This window comes from Lagenorhynchus albirostris, chromosome 8 (assembly GCF_949774975.1).
Source record: "Lagenorhynchus albirostris chromosome 8, mLagAlb1.1, whole genome shotgun sequence".
Lineage (NCBI taxonomy): Eukaryota > Metazoa > Chordata > Mammalia > Artiodactyla > Delphinidae > Lagenorhynchus > Lagenorhynchus albirostris.
In genome coordinates, this window is record NC_083102.1 from 75,967,866 (window position 1) to 75,991,546 (window position 23,681).

Here is a 23,681-nt window from a genome sequence, read left to right on the forward strand (position 1 = left end):
CAATGATACTTAAGTATTCCAAAAATAAGTTGTATATAATTCAATAAAGTCCTGCCAACCCCTTTTTAAAATTACAAAAAATTAAATCTAAAGAAAGTAGAAAAGGAAGAAATCATAAGAACAAAATTAATATAATCAAATCAAGAGTAGAAAGGATAAGCAATGCTAAAAACTGGTTCTTGGAAAAGATCCATGAGATTAAATAAAAACAAAAAGATAAACTTATGGCAAAACTTAAAAAAAAAAAAAGGACAAAACAATACTAGAGATGAAAAATGGCACCTAAGGAGAGATGCTACAGAGATTAGTTGAACATTATGAAAATTTTATGGCAATAAATTTGAAAACTTATATAAATGTATGATTTCCTAGAAAAAGTCAACTTACCAACTGACTCAGGAAGAGAAAGAAAATCTAATAAACACAGACCATGAAGAAAATTTAATCAGTTATTAATAATTTTCCCACAATGAAAACACCAGGCCAAGATGACTTTACAGGTAAATCCTACCAAACAATTAAGAGAAACATAATTCTGATTTTAAACTATCCTAAAGATAAAAAGGGGGTGGGATTTCCCTGGTGACACAGTGGTTGGGAGTCCACCTGCCAAAGCAAGGACATGGGTTTGAGCCCTGGTCTGGGAAGATCTCACATGCTGCAGAGCAACTAAGCCCGTGTGCCACAACTACTAAGCCTGCGTTCTAGAGCCCGTGAGCCACAACTACTGAGCCCGCGTTCTAGAGCCCGTGAGCCACAACTACTGAGCCCGCGTGCCACAACTACTGAAGCCTGCGCACCTAGAGCCCGTGCTCCGCAACAAGAGAAGCCACCGCAATGAGAAGCCTGAGCACCGCAACGAAGAGTAGCCCCCACTTGCCGCAACTAGATAAAGCCCACGCACAGCAACAAAGAACTAACGCAGCCAAAAATAAAAATAGATAAATAAATTTATTTTTAAAAAAAAAGATAAAAATCGGGGACAATTCCCCACTCATTTGGTTAGGCTAGCATAATCTCAATAGCAAAACCAGACAAGGGGAGTTTCAGAAAAGATCTTCTGGGCCAAGCTCATTCATTAAAATAGATCCCCCAAATCCTCAAAATATTTTAGCACACTGAACTCAGTAATGTATAAAAAGGTTAATAATCAATGCAAAAAGTAAGCTTACTTCAGGAATATGAGTTTGTATTAATTTCAGAAAAATTAGCAATTAATCACATAAGATTTATGGGAAAAAAAGTAAAATCTTAATAGGTATGGAAAGAGCAATCATAAAATCCAACATTCAAAAAGCATAAAGATTGTAATAATTATAAACAGAGTATAACCTTTAAATATTGTAAATCACTATGTACACCTGAAACTTATATAATATTGTACATCAACTATACCCCAATTTTAAAAAAGCATAAAGATTAGAAAAGAATCATTTACAGATGTTATATATGTAGAAACCCAAACATCTATAATCAAAAATTATTTAAGAGTACTTAGCAAGAATGCTGGTTACAAAATCAATGAAGTCATTTGTATTTCTAGACAAAGCTCATAAAAAATCTTTAAAAATTCCCACTAATAATAGCATCAAAATTAAAAAAGCATTAAGACTAAATCTTAGGCAAGTTATGCAATTCCTTTATGGAGCAAACATAAAACTATCAACTGACATTAAAGGGGAACTAATTAAAACAGAAAGCTATAAAATGTTCAAGAGGAAGTCAGAATATTACAAAGATGTTAATTCCCTTCAAATTGATTCAGATTCAATGTAGTCCCAATAAAAATTCCAACAGTTTTTCATTCTTTGCAGGTTGATTCTAAATTTATAATGGAAGAGCAAAGGGCCAAGAACAGCCAAGACACTCACGAAGAGACCTGCCCCGTCAGATATTGGGACTTCTGAAGACAGAACTGTACTGGTGCAGGTATGAAACTGAACCTAAGAACAAATTAGAAAACCTAGAAACATATCTGTGGAAGTTTGAGTAGGACAGAATGGATATTGTAGACTGGGAAAAGACTGACATTCCCTAATGATGCTGGGACAATTATCATCCATATAAAACAAAACAAAACAAAAACAACCACAACCCAATAACACTGAAACCCTAACTCATACCCACAGGAAAAAAATCAGTGTGAAAGGCAAAACTATATATGTGAGAATATCTTTATGCCCTTGAGGCAGGGGAAGATTTCTTAAACAAGCTTGGAAAAACACAGAGGTAAAAAGATGATAATTTTGAAATTGGAATTAAGAATCTTCTTTCATCAAATGATACCTAGAGAGAAGGAAAAGACAGGCCACTAAATTGGGACAAGATATCTGTAACACAACCAAAAAACCATTAGTATTGAGCATACATTAAGAATGTCACAAAAAATAAAAAGATAAACCACCCCACAGAAAAAACTGATAAAAGACACAAACAGGAATTTCAAAGAGAAAACACAAATGGCCAACAAGCATATAAAAATATGTAATCAGAGAAATAAAAATTAAATCCATAATAAAATACTATTTACACCCAAAAGATCTGTACAAATTAATAGCAAAAAACTAAAAAGAACCCAAATGACCATTAACTGTGGAATGTGTAACTTATGGTATATATATTTGCATGATGAAAGCTAAAAAAAAAAAAATCAACAGGGGATGGGTCTCAAAATCACAATATTGAACAAAAGAAGCCAGTTACAGAATACCCAGAGAATGAATCAACTTACGTAAATTTCAAAACAGGTAAAATTACACTGATATGCATTTTAAACACTCTTCTGAATGTATTAAACTTCACAGTAAAAACTTTAAAATTTCAGAATCTTTTCTAAAATTGTTTTACGCAGTTTCAATTCTGCAAACAATTAAACCTAAATATTTACAAGTACCTACATGCAAGGCACTGTGTGTTGTGGGATGATATTATAGTGAGATGAAAAGATTTTTCTGCCCTTTTTTTTGTTGTTGCTTGTGACAATACCTTATCCTTTTACCCAAAATATGGAATATATGACACCTAATTAATTGGTTTAAAAATAGCTCCACAATGTTCCTGTAAGAGCACCACATAATGAAAATCACAGTCAAAAATCAAAATCAAACAAATTAGCTTTTCCCAAGATCAGTACATCTTTTTGGACATTTCCTATTTCTGACAATTCTATCATCATTCTCCCAAACATCCTCAATTTTTAAAAAACCCTTAATTATTCCCACTCCTCATTTTCCTTCTTCACCAATATTCAGTCACCAGGCTTCCTTAGAGACCACTTGCTTATCTGCCTTTCCCTGCCAATTCTATTTCAACTACTGTAAAGTCCTTACTACTCTCACCTGGTCACCTGAAATGGGTATCTAAAAGTCTTAATCATAAAGCTGAAAGAGTCCTTGGAAATCATCTACTCCAATCTCCTACACAAGAAACCAGCTTCTTAATTCCCCAAATTCAGTGTTTTTACCAATTCGTTGCTGCCTTATCTAAACCTGTAGCATTTTTCCAATTTTAACTTAAGTGTCTGTGATCAGTGGACAACTTTTAATACACTTCTAGATACATTTCAATGGTCACTATATTTGTTTCTCTTAAAACAATTAGCTTGGTGGGAAGGATCTTTCTTCACTAATAAAGAATTAAAAGTTTTTTACTCTTTATAATTCATAAAGGGTAGTTTGGGAGGAGTGCAGCTTAAAATTAAGTTTAAGAACATGGACATTCTAGGCAGCAGTGTATTTAAAATAGTAAAAAATTGTACATAAACTAAGTATCAAACAATAGGAGAACAGTTAAATAAACTCTGTACACTTCCCATTCCCAAACAATGGTAACGGTCTCCATTTCAAACATGCACTATTTGAACATAACTCCATTACTGGGATGGTCAGCAAGTCTCTGGAAAGATTTCCTTGAGAAGGGCACAGATCTACCCGACCAAACTCTCCCTAAACTGAGTTACCAGTTCTTCTCATTTCTTATAGGATAGAATTCTAATTCTTTGGTCTGGACTTCAAAGCCCAAGTTCTAGAAGCTAATTATCTTGGTTTGGGTTAAAGGAGTTAATTTAACATACTCTGGGTTTGAACTCTGAATCCTCGACGCTCATCATTTACTTATGCTGTTCCCTCCAGCCCTACTCTACCCCTAACTCCCACCCCCCTTCTTTAAAACTCAGCTCAAATCCTGCTCTTCCAAATATTTTTCATAACTGTCCTAACCCTGAGAATAAACTCTTCCTTCTTTGTTCTCATGCAGAATTAACAACATGTTATCACTCACAGGGCACAGAGCCTTATATCATTCTTCACCTGTTTTCAGAATTTCCACATGGACTGTTGGCAGGCACTTGAAAGCCAACACTATTTGTTAAAGCAATTCACATTTCTAGTGCTTCAAAAATTCTGTTTCATCAGACATTTAATGAAGAGGATGACTAAGGTAACAGGATATAAGCCTGAATACGAAAATGAACTAAATTTTTTTTTTAAAGGGGAAAGACTAGTGTGATGTCATAAACTCATTCAAAGAAGATGTATATCTTAGACTTTACACAACATAAATTTAAACCTTAATTTATAGGCTGCTTGAAAAGATGGGGCTTTAAGATTCTGAGAGGCTATTAAAATTCTGCCTAAACTTCAGGGTATTAACTAAAGCAATAAAGCTATTTTAAACTGAGAATTCAAAATGTGCTTAAAAGTATAATCATACAACTGAGAATTATTAATCTACAACATATTAGCCAGTCATCCATTACATAATTACTGAAAAGCTCCTAAGTACTATATACAAAATGCTGCTTTGATATTTTTTGCAATTGGCGATGAAAAAATTAGTGAAACAAAAAAATATGCCATAAGATACCTTCAAATAGCGTTCAATATTGTTCATCAAAATATCAATTTCTTCCTTGGACCACATCCCCTGCTTCCATTTATGTCCTTTAAAAGAAAACAAGTAATGCTATAGAAAATATTATTCCTTGAGAGGAATAAAATGTAGCTAATTTAATGTCTCACTCATCTGAAATCTGAAAAATCCCCAGGTAAAGTTGCTTTTGTGACCTCTGGTTTTTAAGAAAGAATACATTTGACCCTACTAAACAGAGATAATGGTAAGTAAAAGATTCATAAAAAATATTACTTCCTCTTAGTTACATCTCTTATCGTTTCAGCAGTATAGGACTTATAAGTACAAAAGCCAAATCACCCTCAAAACTTTCTGAAAAATTTCTCCAGTCAAAAATAAATTTTATGGGCAAAAAAACATGTATAAAAGATTCTAGGACAAGGTAAACATAATATATTGGATACCAAGTGAATAATTTATTCTTAATGAGTACTTACTGTACAGCGGTTGAAAACAATCAATTTACTTACTTTTTGTTTCCTTTCCTTACTTCAGAGTGGCATATACACAACCTCCACTTTGTTGTAGTAACTTCCTAGCAATCCGTATGAGCACAGCAGCACTATGAACACTGTTACTTTAAACCTCTAAGCCACTTATCAGACCAAAGTTAGTAGCAGAACTTTGAAAAAAGGCTTGACTTCCTACTCCCATAAGCAATAACTGAATTGTCTTTTAAATGACACCACTGTGCATCTGTTTATAACCTACTTCATATCACAGAACTAATGATCAATGATTGAAAAATGAATATTGGTTTCATGGTCCCATTCAGAGCCAAATTTAATTCAATTAGAAAGGCTCAATTACTATAACTACTCAACCATAATTATGAAGGCCCAACTCAGAATCCTTATGACTACAAGCTCTTCCTTATGTCCATTTTTTCCACTGGACACTAAAATTCACAGTATCTCTTACCTTTGTTAGTTAGAGAATCCTTATCTTCTTTAGTTGTAAACCATGCTTGGCTAACTGCTGAAACCTCCTCATTACCCAAGGGAGATATGTCATCTAGTTGCTCATTCTGTAGAATCTTGAAAAGGTAAAAGAGAAAAAAAAAGGTAGCAGCCTGATTTAATACCCAACCTGATTCATCTTTGTTTGTAATGCGAAGCACTATAAAACTCTAATAATGTAAAATCCATTTGTTTTAAATATAATAAAATTATATTCAATTTATAGACAAATACTTTCTTGTTCTTTTAATAAGACAGTATGAAAACAAAATTATCTGCATTAACAAAATATGACCTTCATTTAAATAAGTAAGTCAGTACTAGCAGCTTGAATTTTAGAGAATATTGGCTAAGATTCCATTAAGCATTTAAATTAATACAGGATACTCAAAGCCATTTGTATATTTTATATGTAAAACAAACTCATATATAAAATAAAATGGAAATGCTGGGGTTGATGTCATGATTATTCATGTCCTCAGAGGTAGTTTGCTACCTAAATATATAGTCATCTGTAATGTAATCTGTTGCTAAATCTAAAGGATTAACAGGCTAACTCAAAAGATGTTACTGCAAAATCATGATCTGCTTATTGTTTACTGACAACTTTGTTTTAGCCAACCTCTAGAGCTGATTCCTACCCTCCTTAATGTACCTTCTTTCAAAGAACTATATGGTATTACTTTCTATTATTATTGCAGTAAAACAGTCTGTATGAGAAATGTGTAGTTAAAAAATAAGCTTTATTGAGATACAATTCACACATTATAAAATTCACCCTTTAAAGTATACAATTCAGTGGCTTTCAGTATATTTATGAAGCTATCACCAGGTACATTTTCTTTTGTTTTTTTTTCAAATTTATATATTTTATTTATTTATTTTTCACTGCGCTGGGTCTTCGTTGCTGTGCACGGGCTTTTTTTAGTTGTGGCAAGCGGGGGCTACTCTTCGTTGTGGTGCGTGAACTTCTCATTGCGGTGGCTTCTCTTGTTGCAAAGCACGGGCTCTAGGCGCACAGGCTTCAGTAGTTGTGGCAGGCAGGCTCAGTAGTTGTGGCTCGTGGGCTCTAGAGCCCAGGCTCAGTAGTTGTGGCTCACGGGCTTAGTTGCTCCGCGGCTTAGTTGCTCCGCGGCATGTGGGATCTTCCTGGACCAGGGCTCGAACCCCTGTGCCCTGCATTGGCAGGTGGATTCTCAACCACTGTGCCACCAGGGAAGCTCACCAGGTACATTTTCAATTAAGGACATACCTAATCCAGCAAATTCTGCAGGAACAAAGCTGTTTTTAAGAGACTTGGCCTTGAGCTAAAGAGAGCTATAGGGTAAGTGAAGAAGATTTAGCAAAAGTGATACCATATCAGGTATGAACCTATTATAGGCAGACCAGGATAAGGGGAGAGCCACATGCCTAGTGACCACTCAACCCAGTTTGGTCTCTGGATTGGATCAACTACTAACCTATGTCACTTTCCGGAGGTAAGTCCTAACAAAGTTTGAACTGTTTTTTGAGTAGGCAGAAACTGGATCTCTACTTCCAAGAAGGTATGAAACCCATCTCACTTCGAAAACAGAGAAACTGTCCATGAACAATCAAAGCACAATGCTGTCACCTACTTTATTTTTATATTTGGTGGTAATGAATATTTTGTATTTATAAAAATGTTGTTTTTTAAAACCATAGGCAAAAGCTAGAAATCACTGGAACAAACATGAAAAGCTTTATAACCCTGTATTTATGCATCATACATTTTAGATCTTTTTCTTTTAAAGATTAAGAGGACTTTATAAAGCTGAGAATTGAGACAGACTAGACAGATGATATCCAAGGCCTCTTATATTATGAAGGTCACAATTCTGTAAGATTTGACACAGGAGTTATTCATCAAGGGCAATACAGAGACCTATCAAAAGACCTTGATACATATAATACCTACTTTTAAGAAATGTAATGTAGAAAATATCCTGAGATGATCTCTTATATTAATTAGTTCATTAAAAGAATAAAATCACCATTTTCCAAAGTGAGTCTAAATATACAGCAAAGCCCACTCTATGAATCTCACAAATAAACCTGTCATGCCAATTAATCCCTGTCTTTGGGCAAACACTTAATGCCTTATGGCTCAAATTTTTCTGGAGAAGACTTACAATTATTACTAAAACCATATAATGTTAAACAGGAAAAGCCATGAAATGAAGTAAATAATTATTAACTTTTAGTAGTAATATTCAGCACTGTCAATAAAAGTGAGTATAGAAGGAGACTTAGGTACCTGAAAGGCTATCTATCTATACTTAGTAAGTTTAGTAATAAGTATTTTAGTATAGTAAATAGTAGTAAGTTTTATAGTATTTTACCCCCATTTTTCGCTATTTTATATATAAATCTTTTAGTTACTCAGGCTTTATTAGAATGCTGTTGCTTTCTAAATGAAGCCTTTTTGAGTTGGTTGTAGGGTTTCCTATCTGTAACATATACAGGCTTAGAAATCTAAAAATAAGTATTTCATTCACTAAACACCTCTTGCAACCACAAAGTACTATATACATTGGGAATTTTTAAACTTTCTAATTGTTTTTCAAGCTCATCCCACCAGTGGAATGAGGGAAGGGGCATTAGCTACTAAACTACGTGAAATAACTACACCTAGATTGACACAAAAGGGCACAGCAAAAAGCACACTGTTTCTGAACTTCTAACTGTGCTTTCACTCCCAACCTAACATTAATCTTATTAAAAAAATTTAGAAATTATTAATTATTTCGTTTATTAAAATGGTAATAACAAACCAAGAGGTTAATATTAAATTGTAATTCATTAAGTCTTCGGAAATAATCCAAACAAAACCGTATAACTTGTCTAACTAGCACTGATACTGCTCAATCTTATAACTAGGTTGTAAACCAAATCACACATATGTATATAGTTATTTTCAATGTGCTAAAAATGGAATGGAAGTGAGACTACATAGTCTTTGAATCTGAAATGAATTTGACAAGACCCATTTTGAAGAAAGAATGTGCCCTATTATTTGAGGGTTTAGAAAAAAAATTCTGTCCAAATTCCCACTGAAACCCAAGAGTAGATTATGAGATCTCCAGCCTGGCTCAAAGCTGTTTGAAGCATTTTGGAGACTTGCTTCTCTGGAAATCCTGTCATTCTGGAACCGCTCTGAAGCTCCCCACTGCAAACCATTCACAGTACACCGACCTGAGATGTCTTTAGTCCCTGATGTTACATATGAACTTGTAACTACTTTACTTCTTAACTGAAGGGTCATTGGGATGCTTCACATACGAAAAATAATGGTACAATGTCTACTATCTACTTAAAAGTATTTTATTAAATGAAGAGATGAAGCAAAAGGACAAGCTAGTAAAAAGAAAGAACAATCAGCCAGAAATACACTTACAAGTAAAATATATTTAAGCTGTTGGTTACTGAAGACAGCAAGGAATTCTGATTACTTTTTTTTTTTATGAGACAAATACAGAAGTTCATGTAGGAAAAAGGGCTAATTATTATTTAACCTCTTAACATGTGGTAAAATGTATCTAGTCCTACAGGCACCAAAAGAAACTACCTTAACTACAAATGTTATAAATTGTATCGTTGCTTACAATTCTGAGACTCACATATGTGGGGACTGGAAATCTGAATGAATAAGTTCAACCTCTGTTCTGTGGTTGCTCCTTTGTCAGACAGAATATATTCTCATCATTTTATCACCTAAGGTATGTGTAAAGGATAATCTTCTTGTATCCAGTAAAAAGACTTACTATACCTGGATCTGTGTCACAGTTCCCTCAGTAATCTCATCATCTGCCACCTCTGTGGTTGCAGTCATGGTCACCTCAAAGCTCTGATCATTTTCTGAAACTTCAAGAAAAAGAACAGTTCAACTCCAGAATAATAATGGCAGCTTCTAATTATTAAAAAATATACCCAAGGAACAAGTATGTGATCATCTAATTTCTTAACATATTCCTTGCCAATATATCTACACATATATATGTGTGTATGTATACATTCATATACACATATTTGCTTAACAAATATCTACTGTGCACCTAATATATGCTAGGCATTGTTCTCGGCAACAACAAACAAAAAACCAAAAATTCTGCCTTCACAGCACTTATAGCCTAGGGGGAAAGATACAAAATGAACACGATATTATGCTGGAGAAGTATTAAGGAGAAAAAATAAAGCATGAAAGGAAATGTGTTGGGAGTGGGGGAGAGTGTTTGAATTTTAGATAGGAGGCCAGGAAAAGTCACCAATACTTGGACTTTATCCATAAAGTCCATATATTATATATCATGCAGGTATATTGAGGAAAAACACTTCAGGCAGATGGAAAGCCAAGTGCAAAAAGGCTCTGAGGTGAGGGCCTGCCTAGATGGTTCATAGGAACAGCAAGGAGGACAGTGTAGCTGGCCAGAGCAGACCAATCAAGATACTGTGTGGGGACTCACAGACCACTGTAAAGACTTTGGCTTTAACTCTCTTCCAATGGGTTGACCATTGGAAGATTTAGAGTAGAGGAGTGGTATAAACTGAGTTTTATTTTAATAGGATCACTCTGGCTGCTAAGGGGAAAATAGCCTGAAGGGCAGCACAGGCTGGAGGGAAATCAGTGAAGAAGCTAATTCAATAATCTAGGTAAGAGAGGTCAGTGGCTTGGACTAGAGTGAAGGCAAGTGAGGGTGATAAGAAGTAGTTCAAATTGTGCATACATGTTGATGGTAGAGCCAATAGGATGTGCGGATAAACCAAATATGAAAGTGAAAAGTCAACGATGGAACTAAAGTTTTTTATCTGAGCTACTGGAAGAATGTACCTGCCATTAATGAGATGGGGAAGACTGTAGAAGAAGCAAGTTTAAAAATGTAGGACGTTTCAGGAGCTCAGATTTAAACATATTCGTTTGAGATAGCCACTAAACCTCTAGAGTCAAGAGAAGTCTGGACTGGAATAAATCTGGGAGTCATTACCAGAGACAGGACTTAAAACCATGAATTCTAGGGAGTGAGTAAAAATGGAAAACAGAAGCAATCTAAGAACTGAGTCCTGGGGCACTCCACATTTAGAGGTTGCGGAGATGTGGACAAGTCAGCGTAAGAGACTAAGAAGGAATGGACAGAGAGAAAACTAGAGAAATGTCCTCCCTGGAAGCCAAGTGATAAAATGTTTCAGGGAGAAGGGAGTGATAAAATTGTTGAAAATTGTCGGCAGATCAAGACAGACAAAGACTAAAAAAATCACCATTGGATTTAGCAACAAGAAAGTCTCTGGAAAAAACTAAAAAGAAAAGAAGAAAAAGAAAGTGTCTGGAGACATGGGGAGAGCAGTTCTGGTGTAGTGATAGAGGTGAAAGACTGACTGGAGTGGGCTTATGGAACAAGGGAAGAAGAAACGGAGGCAATTCTTCCAAGGAACTCTGATCTAAAGGGAAGCAGAGAAATTGGATGGGAGCCCAAAGTGGGCTAACAGGACGTTTTGAAGAAGAAATCATAGTATGTTTGTAAATGTTGATGGGAATAATCCAATAGAGAATGAAAAATTGATGATTCAGAGAAAGGAAAGAATTGCTACAACTATGTCCTTGAGTAGACAAAAGGGGTGGGATCTAGTACAATGAAGGGTTGGCCTTAGCTGGGTGAAAAGACAGAATATGTGGACATAGATACAAGTCAGTGTGTATCTATGGTAGTGGAAACTTACAGAAATTATTTTCTGGCCACTTAAATTTTCTAGGTAGGAAGCAAGGCTATCAATTGAGAGTGAAAAAGGTAGAAGAAGTACTGGAGATTTCAGAATGTATTAAACAGTCATCTTAAAGTGGGAGAAAGAACACTCGATAAGTATGGTATGACTAGCAGGCAACATTAAGAGCCCATTTCAAATTAATGATCATAAATTTAAAGTGAGACTGGTCAGCTTACTTGTGCTGTTTTTCTCCAATCTCTTTCAGTTAGCTGTACCAGTATAGACATAAATAGGCAGACAAATTGAACCAGGGTTGTGGTTTCATCAAAGAATGATGAAGCGAGGGGAGGAAAAAAGGATCTGAGGGTAAATGCAAGACAATGATTATAATGATTAACCATGAAAAACTAGGTAAGGAGGAAACAAGGATACAAGTGAAGGAATAATTTAAAAGTGGTTAAGGTCAATGGGTCCCAGTGGGGCAAAGGATCGCAAAAGTATGAGAGGAAGTAATCTGGAAGATAGGAATTAGTGGTAGGAAAACAAAATCTGAAGTAATTACAAATAGACTCCAGTTAATATGCAATAGCAAAAGTGGTATGGGAATGACAAATGAGGCCTTGTGAAGAACAAAAGGAATCAGAGGCTTAGTAACTCCAACAATCCTCTACGAATAATCACCAAGAGTTTTAACAATGAATAGGTAATGGAATAAATGTGTGTAGATGATTGCAAAAAGAAGTGGTAAGTTATCTACACTGATTAACATGAGGGTTAAGAGAACTTTTAAGGCTCAGATAACTTTTTATCAGTTTTATAAAGCATGTAAAGAAAACCTGAATATTAAAGTTAAATCATTAAAACTAATATTCATCTCCATGAAGTCCAGCATAAATTACTCGTGCATTTAATCAGTCCCAGATGATGGTGATGGATATAGGACTTCATGCTTTAGTGTGACTTTTTTTTTTTTGGCAGTACGCGGGCCTCTCACTGCTGTGGCCTCTCCCGTTACAGAGCACAGGCTCTGGACACGCAGGCTCAGCGGCCATGGCTCACGGGCCAGCCGCTCTGCGGCATGTGGGATCTTCCCGGACCGGGGCACAAACCCGCGTCCCCTGCATCGGCAGGCGGACTCTCAACCACTGCGCCATCAGGAAAGCCCTGTGTGACTTTTTTAAAATGTAGAAACTTTCCTAAGTTGATTTTATCAACATACTTTTTACAAATCCAGGGAACTTCAAGCCACTCTTCATAAATTCAGTCTTATTGTAAATTAGGCTCCGGAATGTCCTCTTTGGTGATGCTATGACCCAACATCAAATAGCTCATGTGCTTTAATGTCAACACACCATAAAATAGAACAAAATATCGTGTAGTTCAAACCTACAATAATGTTCAAGGCACTCTAACCAAATCAATTAACCAGTCAAAATTTACATCAAAATAATCACTCAAAAATTCTGGCTTAATTAAATATTTTTATTTTATTTTATAACCTGTGGATGTACTGTTCAGCATGGTGACTACAGTTAATAATACTGTACTGTATATTTGAAAGTTGTTACGACAGTAGATCTTAAAAGTTCTTATCACAGGAAAAAAAACTGTATTGACAACTGTGTGGTGAAGGATGTTACTAGACTTATTGTGCTGAACATTTTGCAATATATACATATACATAATGATTTGGTATACATATACCAATCATTATGTACACTTGAAACTAATATAATGTTAATGTCAGTTATATCTGAATTAAAAAAATTCTAGCTTAGAAAATGTCTATATAGGATTGTATTTGTACAGATAGGCTAATCATGTTCTAAAATTGAGTCATAACATAATAATAGTCAAATTAGGAGAGAGTTTTAAAAATCATATGAATTATCATTAGAAGGAGAGATCATTTAATTAGAAATACATTATGCTTGTATATTCCACAAGTGGAAGCAATATTAGCAATATTAACATTAACACCATTTCTCAACAAAGTCTCATAGTAAACTTATATAATATGGTTTATTTTCTGCTCAATTCAATAAGCAATTAACTCCAAATACAGAGTACATATTTGCTTATGAAGACATGATTTTCCACAATGAAAACCTAGTCTTAGTTTTCTTTCACTAGATGACGATGTGATCTTGCTTGATGCTGACTGCAAAATAAAAGTTCGTGGATATACCAAGACCCTCCTTTGTGCAGAGAGTGCCCCCAACAGCCCTGTGCCCCAACCCCATCGCCAAGGACTAAGATATCTACTCCAGCTTTGGAGGGCCACCACAGTTCAACAAGATTCCATATTCTTTGCTAAACAAACCAGAAATATAATTTAACATTACAGTTGGTGGGTTGTAGTATTTCACCAACAGTATCCCACCCAAAATACTACATCTTCTTAAAATCCAGTCTACTCTAAATGATCTTGGAATATAAATAAACATTTTAAGAACTTTCTTTGTTTTGCATTTTTTTTCCTGGCCGCCCTGTGAGGCATGCGGTATCTTAGTTTCCCCGACCAGGGATCGAACCCGTGCCCCCTGCAGTGGAAACACAGTCTTAACAGCGGCGTCACCAGGGAAGTCCCTTAAGAACTTTCTTAATGAGAATAAACTTATTAGGCTTCAGTCTAACTTCCATTTAGCCATATACCACATGAAAAGAACATAAACTACAAGAACCGGAATGCCTGGGTATGACCTTAGACAAGTTATTACACCTCTCTATACCTTAGTTTTGTCATTTATAACATAGGGAACACTCTCTAGAGTGTGCTTTCTCAATGAGGGTGAATATGCTTCTTGGGAGAAGGTGAAAAGATCTTATTCTCTTTATTAAGAAAGCAAGGACATATATATATATATATATAGTACATTAAAAACAACAACAGTATATTTGTGGTATTACAATTTCATGGGGGAGAGTATGATGATGAAAAAAATGTCTAAAAATGCTCTCAGGAGTGGGGGGCAATTAAAAAAAGGCTGCGAGATTAAACTAGGCAATATATGTAAAAGTATTCAGAGCCATGCCTGGCACATAAATAAGCACTCATTAACTGCTGGTTAAAAGGAGGTTTTTTGCACTAAGAGGAGAAAAATAATCGGTCCAAGTCTACCTTGAAATGCCAATTTAACCTCTTGGAATGTAAATTTTGATTCAGAAGGAAACTATGTTAATACTCAGTGACTTACGTGGAAGTGCAACAACTGATATGCAAGGAGTGGAATCATCAATACTTTGATCATCCTCAGAAGACAGACAAAGCCTTTTATGTGGAGGTTCAATACTATCTTCTGAGTCTATTTCATCAGCTTCTAATGAAACAAAACAAAACCAAAAATCTCAAAATCTTTAAACCAACAGGAGAAAACAAAATCTTCAACAAACAATGACTGTAAAATAATCTTCTTACTGATTTGCTATGTCAACTAAAGCCAGTCGTGCAAGTGAGACTCACTTGTCCTCTCTACGCCTACTGCAGCACCTCAGCTCTTATTCTTATGACAAGGAACTATGAACAAAGGGGCCACTTTTTAAAACATCACACTTTTGTGCTGTTGACTACCTAGCTTTCCAAATATTTCACATGTAAAGACAAGGGTCGGTTATTTAATTCACTCACAACAGTCACTGAATGCCTACCATTACCTAAGTTTGAGAAACAGAACAATAAGAGATACCCTGACTGTCAAGGAGCTCATAGTACAGTGTAGGAGATGACTAAACTAACAATTTCAAAATGGTGTAATAAGAACTATGAAGGTGGAATGAAGAGGCTGTTATATGAGCACACAGGCATTTAATTTAGACTGGAGGTGAAGGGAGGTTTCTAGAAAAGGTGTCTTAAACTTCAAAAAGAAACAGAAGCCGGGGGAAATGATTATTAACTGGCAGTAGGAGTAATACATGCAGTCATACCGAGGTCCGAGAAGCTTAAAGTATGTTAGGAATATAAAAATAGCTGTGAACTGCTGGAATACCGCTACATGAAATGTGGCAGGAAATGAGGCTGCAAGGAAAGCTGAGATGATGGAAGGCCTATTTGCCAAGTTAAAGAACCTGAACTATATTCTTAAAAACCATGGGAAGCTTATTAAAAAAAAAAACCAAAAAACTTCCTATACTATGAGTGAATTAAAAAAAACTTCCAAAAAGTTTGTTCATTTGGGTTTTTCCATAACATCTTACAGAAAAACTTGAACTTTTTGGCCAACCCAATACAATTATGTCAGCAGGTTCTCCTACCATTCTGAGGGCAGTGAAGAATGAGGTTCCCGTCTGCGTCCCGAGTCAAAGTCACAGAGTTCACAGTTTCTACTGTTACTGTGTCAGAATCCTCTTCAACTGTGCTCATACTCAAATCTGTACAAGAACAGGTTTCAGATTAGGGTTTAAAAAATTATTTCCAAGTATGAACATGAAGTAGCCCACAGAACCCTGCCCCCCCCCAATTTGTATCTGCCTGTAGTATTCTTTATGTGAAATTGCAATGATGCTTCAGGTTTCAAAATGTTTTTTCAAAAGTATAGGGGCTTCCCTGGTGGCGCAGTGGTTGAGAGTCCACCTGCCTATGCAGGGGACACGGGTTCGTGCCCCGGTCCAGGAAGATCCCGCATGCCACGGAGCAGCTGGGCCCATGAGCCATGGCTGCTGAGCCTGCGCATCCGGAGCCTGTGCTCCGCAACAGGAGAGGCCACAACAGTGAGAGGCCCACGTACCGCAAAAAAAAAAAAAAAAGTTTATACCAATTATTTAGAATTAGCTGTAATAATCTGCAAGAATCTAAATGCGATGATTAATTAAAAACCTACAGCATTTACTTTTTTAAGAGTTGTTTTTATCACATCCAATGAAAGACAACCTGTTCCAAGTTGTCTGTCATATCAGCAAAAACTCACACCAATTTTTAGTTATTTTTTATTGGCAGCTTTGTGATATATTCAAATAGGTGTTTAACTTCTGATTCTTTACCAGAAGACCCATCACAACTTTTCTCTTAATCTAAGAATTACTTCTCTAAAACACTATTTGCAAGTATTTAAGCTCTATTATTATCTGAAAAACAGGAACACTAAATAATTCTTCCTGCTGTTTTTTTCATATTGAACAAGTACATATATCTGTCACTGACCAAACTGTTTTCCTAACAGATATGGATCTAGGTCTTATTTTGAAATAGAGAACTGGATTTTGCTTAAAGTGCCTTTACCTGTTATTTTACACATATATTATTTCTCTTTTGTTCAGACAGACTGAATAAGTAGCACTTTGAATACAGTATCTCATGGCTGACAGGGGGAAATGCCCTGAATTGTAATCAATGGCCTGATTGAAGTCTTTGGGCTTACCTTGTAATGTTCAATGAAGTTCTTGCCTCAATACTCAATTTTGGTCTTGTCCACATACTTTTTTACCAACTAAATAATACAGAGGACATAAGCCTTGATGTGTATTAATCATTCAATATTTATTTGGTTGCTATATACAAGATATTAGTCTGTACATATATTTGCCATTTACACAAATGCATTTTCCCTTAGCAGAAAAACTTAAGAACTATTAACATTTACATGGTGAAGATCTACTGATTCACTCAAGTTCTACTGTACAAATTACTGTTTTAAAAGGACATCATTCATTTTACAATGGTAAAGATGCCATTCCCCAATTAAAGATAAGTGGAGGTCATGATCTAGTTATGACTAAAATTTGCAAATCATGAGGTAAGGTCCCTGGAACAAAGGAATGCTTACCTAGCAAACAGATGGATCAGCTATAGCCCTTCCCACAGAATCGAGTTGCCTTCCCTTTGCCACCAGCATCACTTTCATGTTATCCAGATTGTTTCTCCTCCATGTTCCTACCTCTGCAACACTCTGAAAAAGTAACAGCATTATACAATCAGGCTTACTGAGAACAAACAACTGTGTGCTAGCAGTATGCTGATGACAATCTAGCCTCAAGCCTCTGTGATGTCTCAACTAGAAGAGGAAGGACAAAACCAGAATTCTTCCGTAAGTAGACCTTTTGGAAATCAGCCTCTGAAAGAATTCTCCAATGAAGGGCAGAAATGACGGGATCCTATGCCTACTAAGTCAGTTTATAGGCAGTTTCTCAGCCCAAGTTGCCCCTCATCAAGCAGTCAAACTTTCTCGGAAAAAATAGGTTGAATTACACCAGTGGTTCTATGAACTGTAGATCTGGGTACATGTAACATGACCTAGGGTGTATACCAACCAACAATACCACAAATATTACCAGTAACTATATTTTTCTTTATAATAATTAACATCTCTCTTTAAATGTAGTACCATATTTCATCTTAAAGCATTAGAAACTACATAATATCTGTTAACAGCTCTGCCCAGGGATCTGTGGGAAAAAAGGAATCCTAAACAATCAGGCCAGAAAACATAAATTACAAGAAAGCTTTTGAATGTATTGTGAAACTTACAAAATCTGAAATGATTTGATTTTTTTTTAATTTATTTATTTTATTTATTTATTTTTGGCTGCATTGGGTCTTCTTTGCTGTGCTTGGGCTTTCTCTAGTTGTGGCAAGCGGGGGCTACTCTTGGTTGCGGTGCACAGGCTTCTTATCGTGGTGGCTTCTCTTGTTGCAGAGCACAGGCTCTAGGCACATGGGCTTCAGTAGTTGTGGCACTCAGGTTCAGTAGTTGTGGCTCACGGGCTCTAGAGCACAGGCTCAGCAGTTGTGGCACACGGGCTTAGTTGCTCCGCGGCATGTGGGATCTTCCCGGACCAGGGCTCGAACCCGTGTCCCCTGCATTGGCAAGTGGATTCTTAACCACTGTGCCACCAGGGAAGTCCCCATGATTTGATTTTTAAAGGTTTCTTTCAATAAACTTCTCATCTTCATCCCAAAGGATCAACCGAACATTAAAAAGCACAGCAAGATTTAAGGTTCAAGGGGATGTTTCAGCAAAAACCAATGATTAAAATTCTCATTTTTGCAGTATTCTAATTAGAACTCCTCTCTAGGATGGGTATCTTTGAGAACTGCTATATATAAATAAGTCTGTAGTGCAAAAGGTACAGATCCTGCTAGAGAAACATCCAGTCAGTTAACAGATTTCATGTTGTTCTCACTTCAGAATCCATTAAAATGTTTAAAAGCTGGTTTGTAAAGTAATACCTACTGTAGAAGATGGAGAAATTAAATGGTAAAAAAAGAAAAAAGAAGTTAAAACCAACCATAAACTTGCCAAAATCATACTTCACTCTTGTTGATGTGTGTGTGTTTGTGTATGAGGCTATACTGTAGAAGCAATTTTATATACTGCATTTTAGAGTTCATTCACATTGAAAAATGTGAAGGAAACCAAGCTAGGTATTTAACTGAAGTTTTCTGTATCGTTTAAAACTTCCACTGCATAAAAAACATGACGTTATCCAACAAATAGCCTATAACTGGACATTTACATTCTTCCCAATTTTTCATTTCCGTAAAACACTGAAACATTCATACACTATTTCTTTAAACAATATTAATCACTGAAAATTATTAGATCAAAGAATACAACAAAATAAACTTTTAAATCATGCTGCAGTCTATTTTCCAGAAAGGATGTACAAATTTATATTCCAACCACTGAGGTGTAAACTCTACTCCTAGTAGTAAATAAAAATACCTTGCCACTAGTATTTTTATTTAAAAAGAAACAACAAAGCAAAAAAATAACAAACCCAGCACAACTCCTCATGTGATAGGTACAAAATGGTTACTGGTTTAGCAATTTAATGACTGTCATCTTAGGACCCAAATTAATCTAAAACTTCGGGAAAAAGAGAAAATAAAGGTGGATTTGAGAAGATATGGTAAGATACAACGAAAGGTATCTTAAGGTAAGATACAAGGTAAGTACAAGGAAAAAGGAGTCTGAAATAGCTAGATGAGAGTATTTCATTCTTGATAACCTGTACTGGGGTTAGAGGTCGATCCCATGCAGTGTACTAGCTTTAAATCAGCAATCTAGGTTCATTTTAAAAAGTCTGATAATTCATGTTAGAGATGAGTAAATGCTTCTACACTGCTTTGCAAATTAACTAGCATATCTGTTCAATCAACAAATATATATCACATGTGCAATGTGCCAGGGACTCTCTAGGCACTGGGATATAGTGGCTACTTTTTTTTAACCCCCAAAGATAAGCTCTTGACTTACCTTCCTGGGGTTTTTCCCCTCTTGTACTTACAGCTACACAGTCTGGATTTAGTAATATTTAAGAAACTCACCTAATTTTATTTTTAATTTACTTTTTAAGGTAACACATTTACATGGTTCAAAATTCAAAATGTAAAGGTGAAGTCTACTTTCCACTCTAGTTCCCTAGACCCCCTGCCTGGAGGTAAACAATGCTGTCAGCTTCTCATGCCTCCTTCCAGTTATTTTACTCATATATGTCAATATATTCCTCCCTGCTACATACACTTTTTATAGAAATAGCATCATGCTACAAATAGGGAAGCTTACCCTAATGGCTACTTTATATTTCTTCATCAGCAAGTACTGTAAGCCAGCCAACAGATTAACAGCAAAGTCCCCAGGGTGGGACCTGATTTGGCCTGGCAGGAGGGGATTAAAAAAGAAAGTCACTATGGCAGAGGCTTCCGAGCAAGGAGAGTAGCTGAATTTAAGGCTGGAGAAAAAGACAGGGGCACATCTCACAAGAGCTTATAAATCCTTGGACTGTTTTAAATTGGGAAATATAATTTACATTTTGAAAAGATCATTCAGACTGCAATATGGAGAATGGATAAGGGAGTAAGTCACGAAACAAGCAGCTGTCCAAGAGATGATAGTCATTTGGAATAGGTGGCGGAAATCAAAGAAAGGAGCCTGGACAGAGGATTTATTTTGGAGGTAGTGTTGACAGGATTTGCTGAAAGTAGATTAAGAGATGAGGAGCTATTTCAAGATGATTCCTACACTTTTGGCTTGAATAATTGAGTTTGGGGGCACTAGAAGATATTTATTAAATATTTTTATTACTGTTAATATTAACAAGTTAAGATATACGGCACCCAAATGAAGATGTCAAGTTGCCAGTTGGAAGCTGGAATTCAACAGGCAGGGATTAGACCTGTAAATTTGAGTTAGTGGCATGCAAATTAAAGATAAGATCACCTAGAGAAGTTAGAGAAGACAGCCTAGAGTTCTGAAGCAGAAGTCAAGCAATGCACAAACAAGGAAAGGAGACTGAGAAGGACCAGCCAGGGATACAGGAGGAAAACTAAGAGATGTTACTTAAAAGGCTTGAGAGTGTTTTTCAAGGAGCATTAAGTAGTTGACTGTTAAATACTGCCAAGAGGATAAGATGGAGAAGTGACTACTTGATTTGGCAATAAGTAGAACACTGCTGACCTACTGGAATACAGAGAATTGGAAGTATGGAAGGTAATACAAAACAGGTCTTGTACAAGGTTTAGCTCTCAAAGAAAGCAGAGTGAGAAGATCTACGGTAGAGTCAAGACAGCTGTTATTTATAGGAAGAGTACATCTGTATTTTAATATGACTATTAGAGTAACTGAAAAATGTTGGTAAATAAATCAACTTACGATAGTAAGGTACAAAGTTGAGTAATTTAGGGCCTTGTACTGTAATTCATTATACGTGAAACTATGCTTAACTTCAAAACCCGTTCCCCATTTGGTTTAATAGGGAAATATATCAGGAAGATCTCCAATTCTAACATCAAAATTTTGGTTCCCTTCGGGGCAAATAAATACACATCATCAGCCTATTTTTTTTATAAACTTTTCTTTAAAAGACAATCTACATATTTATTTATTTAGGCCACACCTCGAGGCATGATCCCTACCAGGGATCAACCTGCGGCTCCTGCATTGCAAGCGCAGAATCTAACGACTTCCCTGGTGGACCACCACGGAAGTCCATCAGCCAAGTCCACCATCAGCCTATTTAGATCTTCCTTTCTTTCTCTCAAATGGGTTATACCATATGCACTACTTTTTTTTAACCAACTAGAAGTGAGAACATGAAAGGAAAAAATTTTAACAGCCATTTTAATTGGTGAAATGGCATTCTGGCACGTTTCCATCATTTGGTGGATATATTAATGCCTTAGTAAAATCAAGAAAAGAATACCTGAAATGTGGTACAGAACAGTTATTATACTCACATTTAAATGAGAAATGTATTTGTTTACATTTATAGCTCTCAATGAACAAGATGACCCTACTCAATGTAGAACCAAAAAACCTACTACTCTTGGATCTGTTAGTTAACATAGACTTTAAAGACATGATCTACTCCATTCCAGTATTGATGTAAAGTTTTTATTCATTAGATTATCTTAAACTGGTATTTCCATCAATTGAGTCTACATAATTGTTCTGGTTTATCAGGCAACTAAGTGTCATAATCTTCTAAAAACTAGATCAAACCAAGAAAAGTGGCATTTCTTCCTGGTTTTGGGACTAGTTTCTGTAGATAAATGTTTACTGGTTCCCAAGCACAGGACTAGTACAAATGGGGAAGGGTAGATTCTATTATTAGAGATCATGAGAAGCACAGAGCTAACACTTGCTGACGCTTGATGCTTGAAGATGTGATCCTTCATTGCAAGATGGGATGAGACTACATGGTGTGAAAAACATTCAGTACTATAAAATAGTTTTATAAGGGGAAATCAAGCAAGCTACAGAACGTAAAGTACCAGAATTTTATTGGATGAGGCAAAGACTGAGAAACACTAGCTGACGCAAAGTTTTTGGCATAATTCAACTAATAAGGCAGTAAGGACACATTTAGTTTTCAGATGTCTTTTTTTCCTGTCCCAATATAATAAGAAAATTACTCATTTTCCTTTTTTTTTGGTGATAATCTTCCAGCCATATATCAACATACCTATTTTTAATTGTTTTTACGATACTGTGATCATACTGTCACATCTTTTATAACTTTTTTTTTTGCACTTAACTTTATGGGGAGCATTTTCCGATATTAGTAGTTATTCTTCCATAGCACTTTAAATGGGTACATGGTACCTAAACTTATCTAACCATTAACCTATTACTGAACATTTTTGTTTTCAAGGTCTTGCTATTATAGACTCCATATTGGCCATGACCATACCTTAGGTGGTACATAACTAACGCCTTAGGAAATGCTTGTAAGGGGATTTGCTTAGTAACATACAATAAAAAATCTGAAAGATATGTTTTGAAATTTTTTTTTTGAAAGAATGAAAACTCTGCTAAATTGAAAGTCTTAGTGAAGACTTTCACTAAGAAGAGAATAGGTAACAAATTCCTGGACTTCTCTGGTGGTGCAGCGGTTGAGAATCGCCTGCCAATGTAGGGGACACGGGTTCAATTCCTGGTCTGGGAAGATCCCACATGCCACGGAGCAACTAAGCCCGCGTGCCTAGAGCCCGTGCTCTGCAACAACAGAAGCCACCGCAGTGAGAAGCCCGCGCTTGCCACAACTAGAGAAAGCCCGCGTGCAGCAACGAAGACCCAACGCGGCCAAAAATAAATAAGTATATTTTTTTAAAGTAAAAATAACTTAATAAAAAGAAAAAAAAATTCCTATATCCTGAACATGGGGACATAGAGGGATATCAGGAAACAGACAAAGCCAGACATCTTAAATATTGATTTTATTAAATATAGGAATGAGGTCACTTCACAGTTGAGGTTGAATGCTTTACATTATGGTCCCAGGGGATTTGTTCTTCTGTATATTTTGTGGAAAAGTTTGAGAAAGAGAACTATAAATGAACATACAAGCATACTGAATTAAGGTACTTAACGTTCATTATGGCTTGGTTTTAAGATAATATGACTATATACCATAAAACGTCAATAAAGATTAACAGGGTTTATTATAATAGGCTTTAATTGTTTTAAGATGTTGATTTCAATTACCAACTACTGAAAACAATGACACTATTAGAGTAAAAAAAATTACTTGGTAGTATGATTCATTTCAAGGTACAGCATTTCATACCTGGTTTGGCAATACAACCATATTGCTTATTAAAAAAAAAAATGTTGTCTTTTACCCGGTGCATGATTTAAGAGCTATACAATGTGTATTTGGCTA

General features: G+C 35.8%; 1 protein-coding gene across 1 annotated transcript in view; it reads right to left on the reverse strand.

Annotated features, from left to right (window-relative positions):
• DMTF1 (cyclin D binding myb like transcription factor 1) overlaps positions 1-23,681 on the reverse strand; it is a 46,084-nt gene that overhangs the window by 18,668 nt on the left and 3,735 nt on the right. Inside the window, exons 3-9 of the mRNA XM_060157192.1 lie at positions 17,342-17,464; positions 16,937-17,005; positions 15,834-15,950; positions 14,780-14,902; positions 9,655-9,749; positions 5,830-5,944; positions 4,864-4,940 (exon numbers count right to left, since the gene is read on the reverse strand). Of these exons, the coding sequence (XP_060013175.1) occupies positions 4,864-4,940; positions 5,830-5,944; positions 9,655-9,749; positions 14,780-14,902; positions 15,834-15,942 (519 nt within the window). The 5' untranslated portion in view covers positions 15,943-15,950; positions 16,937-17,005; positions 17,342-17,464. The remainder of the gene's footprint in view (positions 1-4,863; positions 4,941-5,829; positions 5,945-9,654; positions 9,750-14,779; positions 14,903-15,833; positions 15,951-16,936; positions 17,006-17,341; positions 17,465-23,681) is intronic.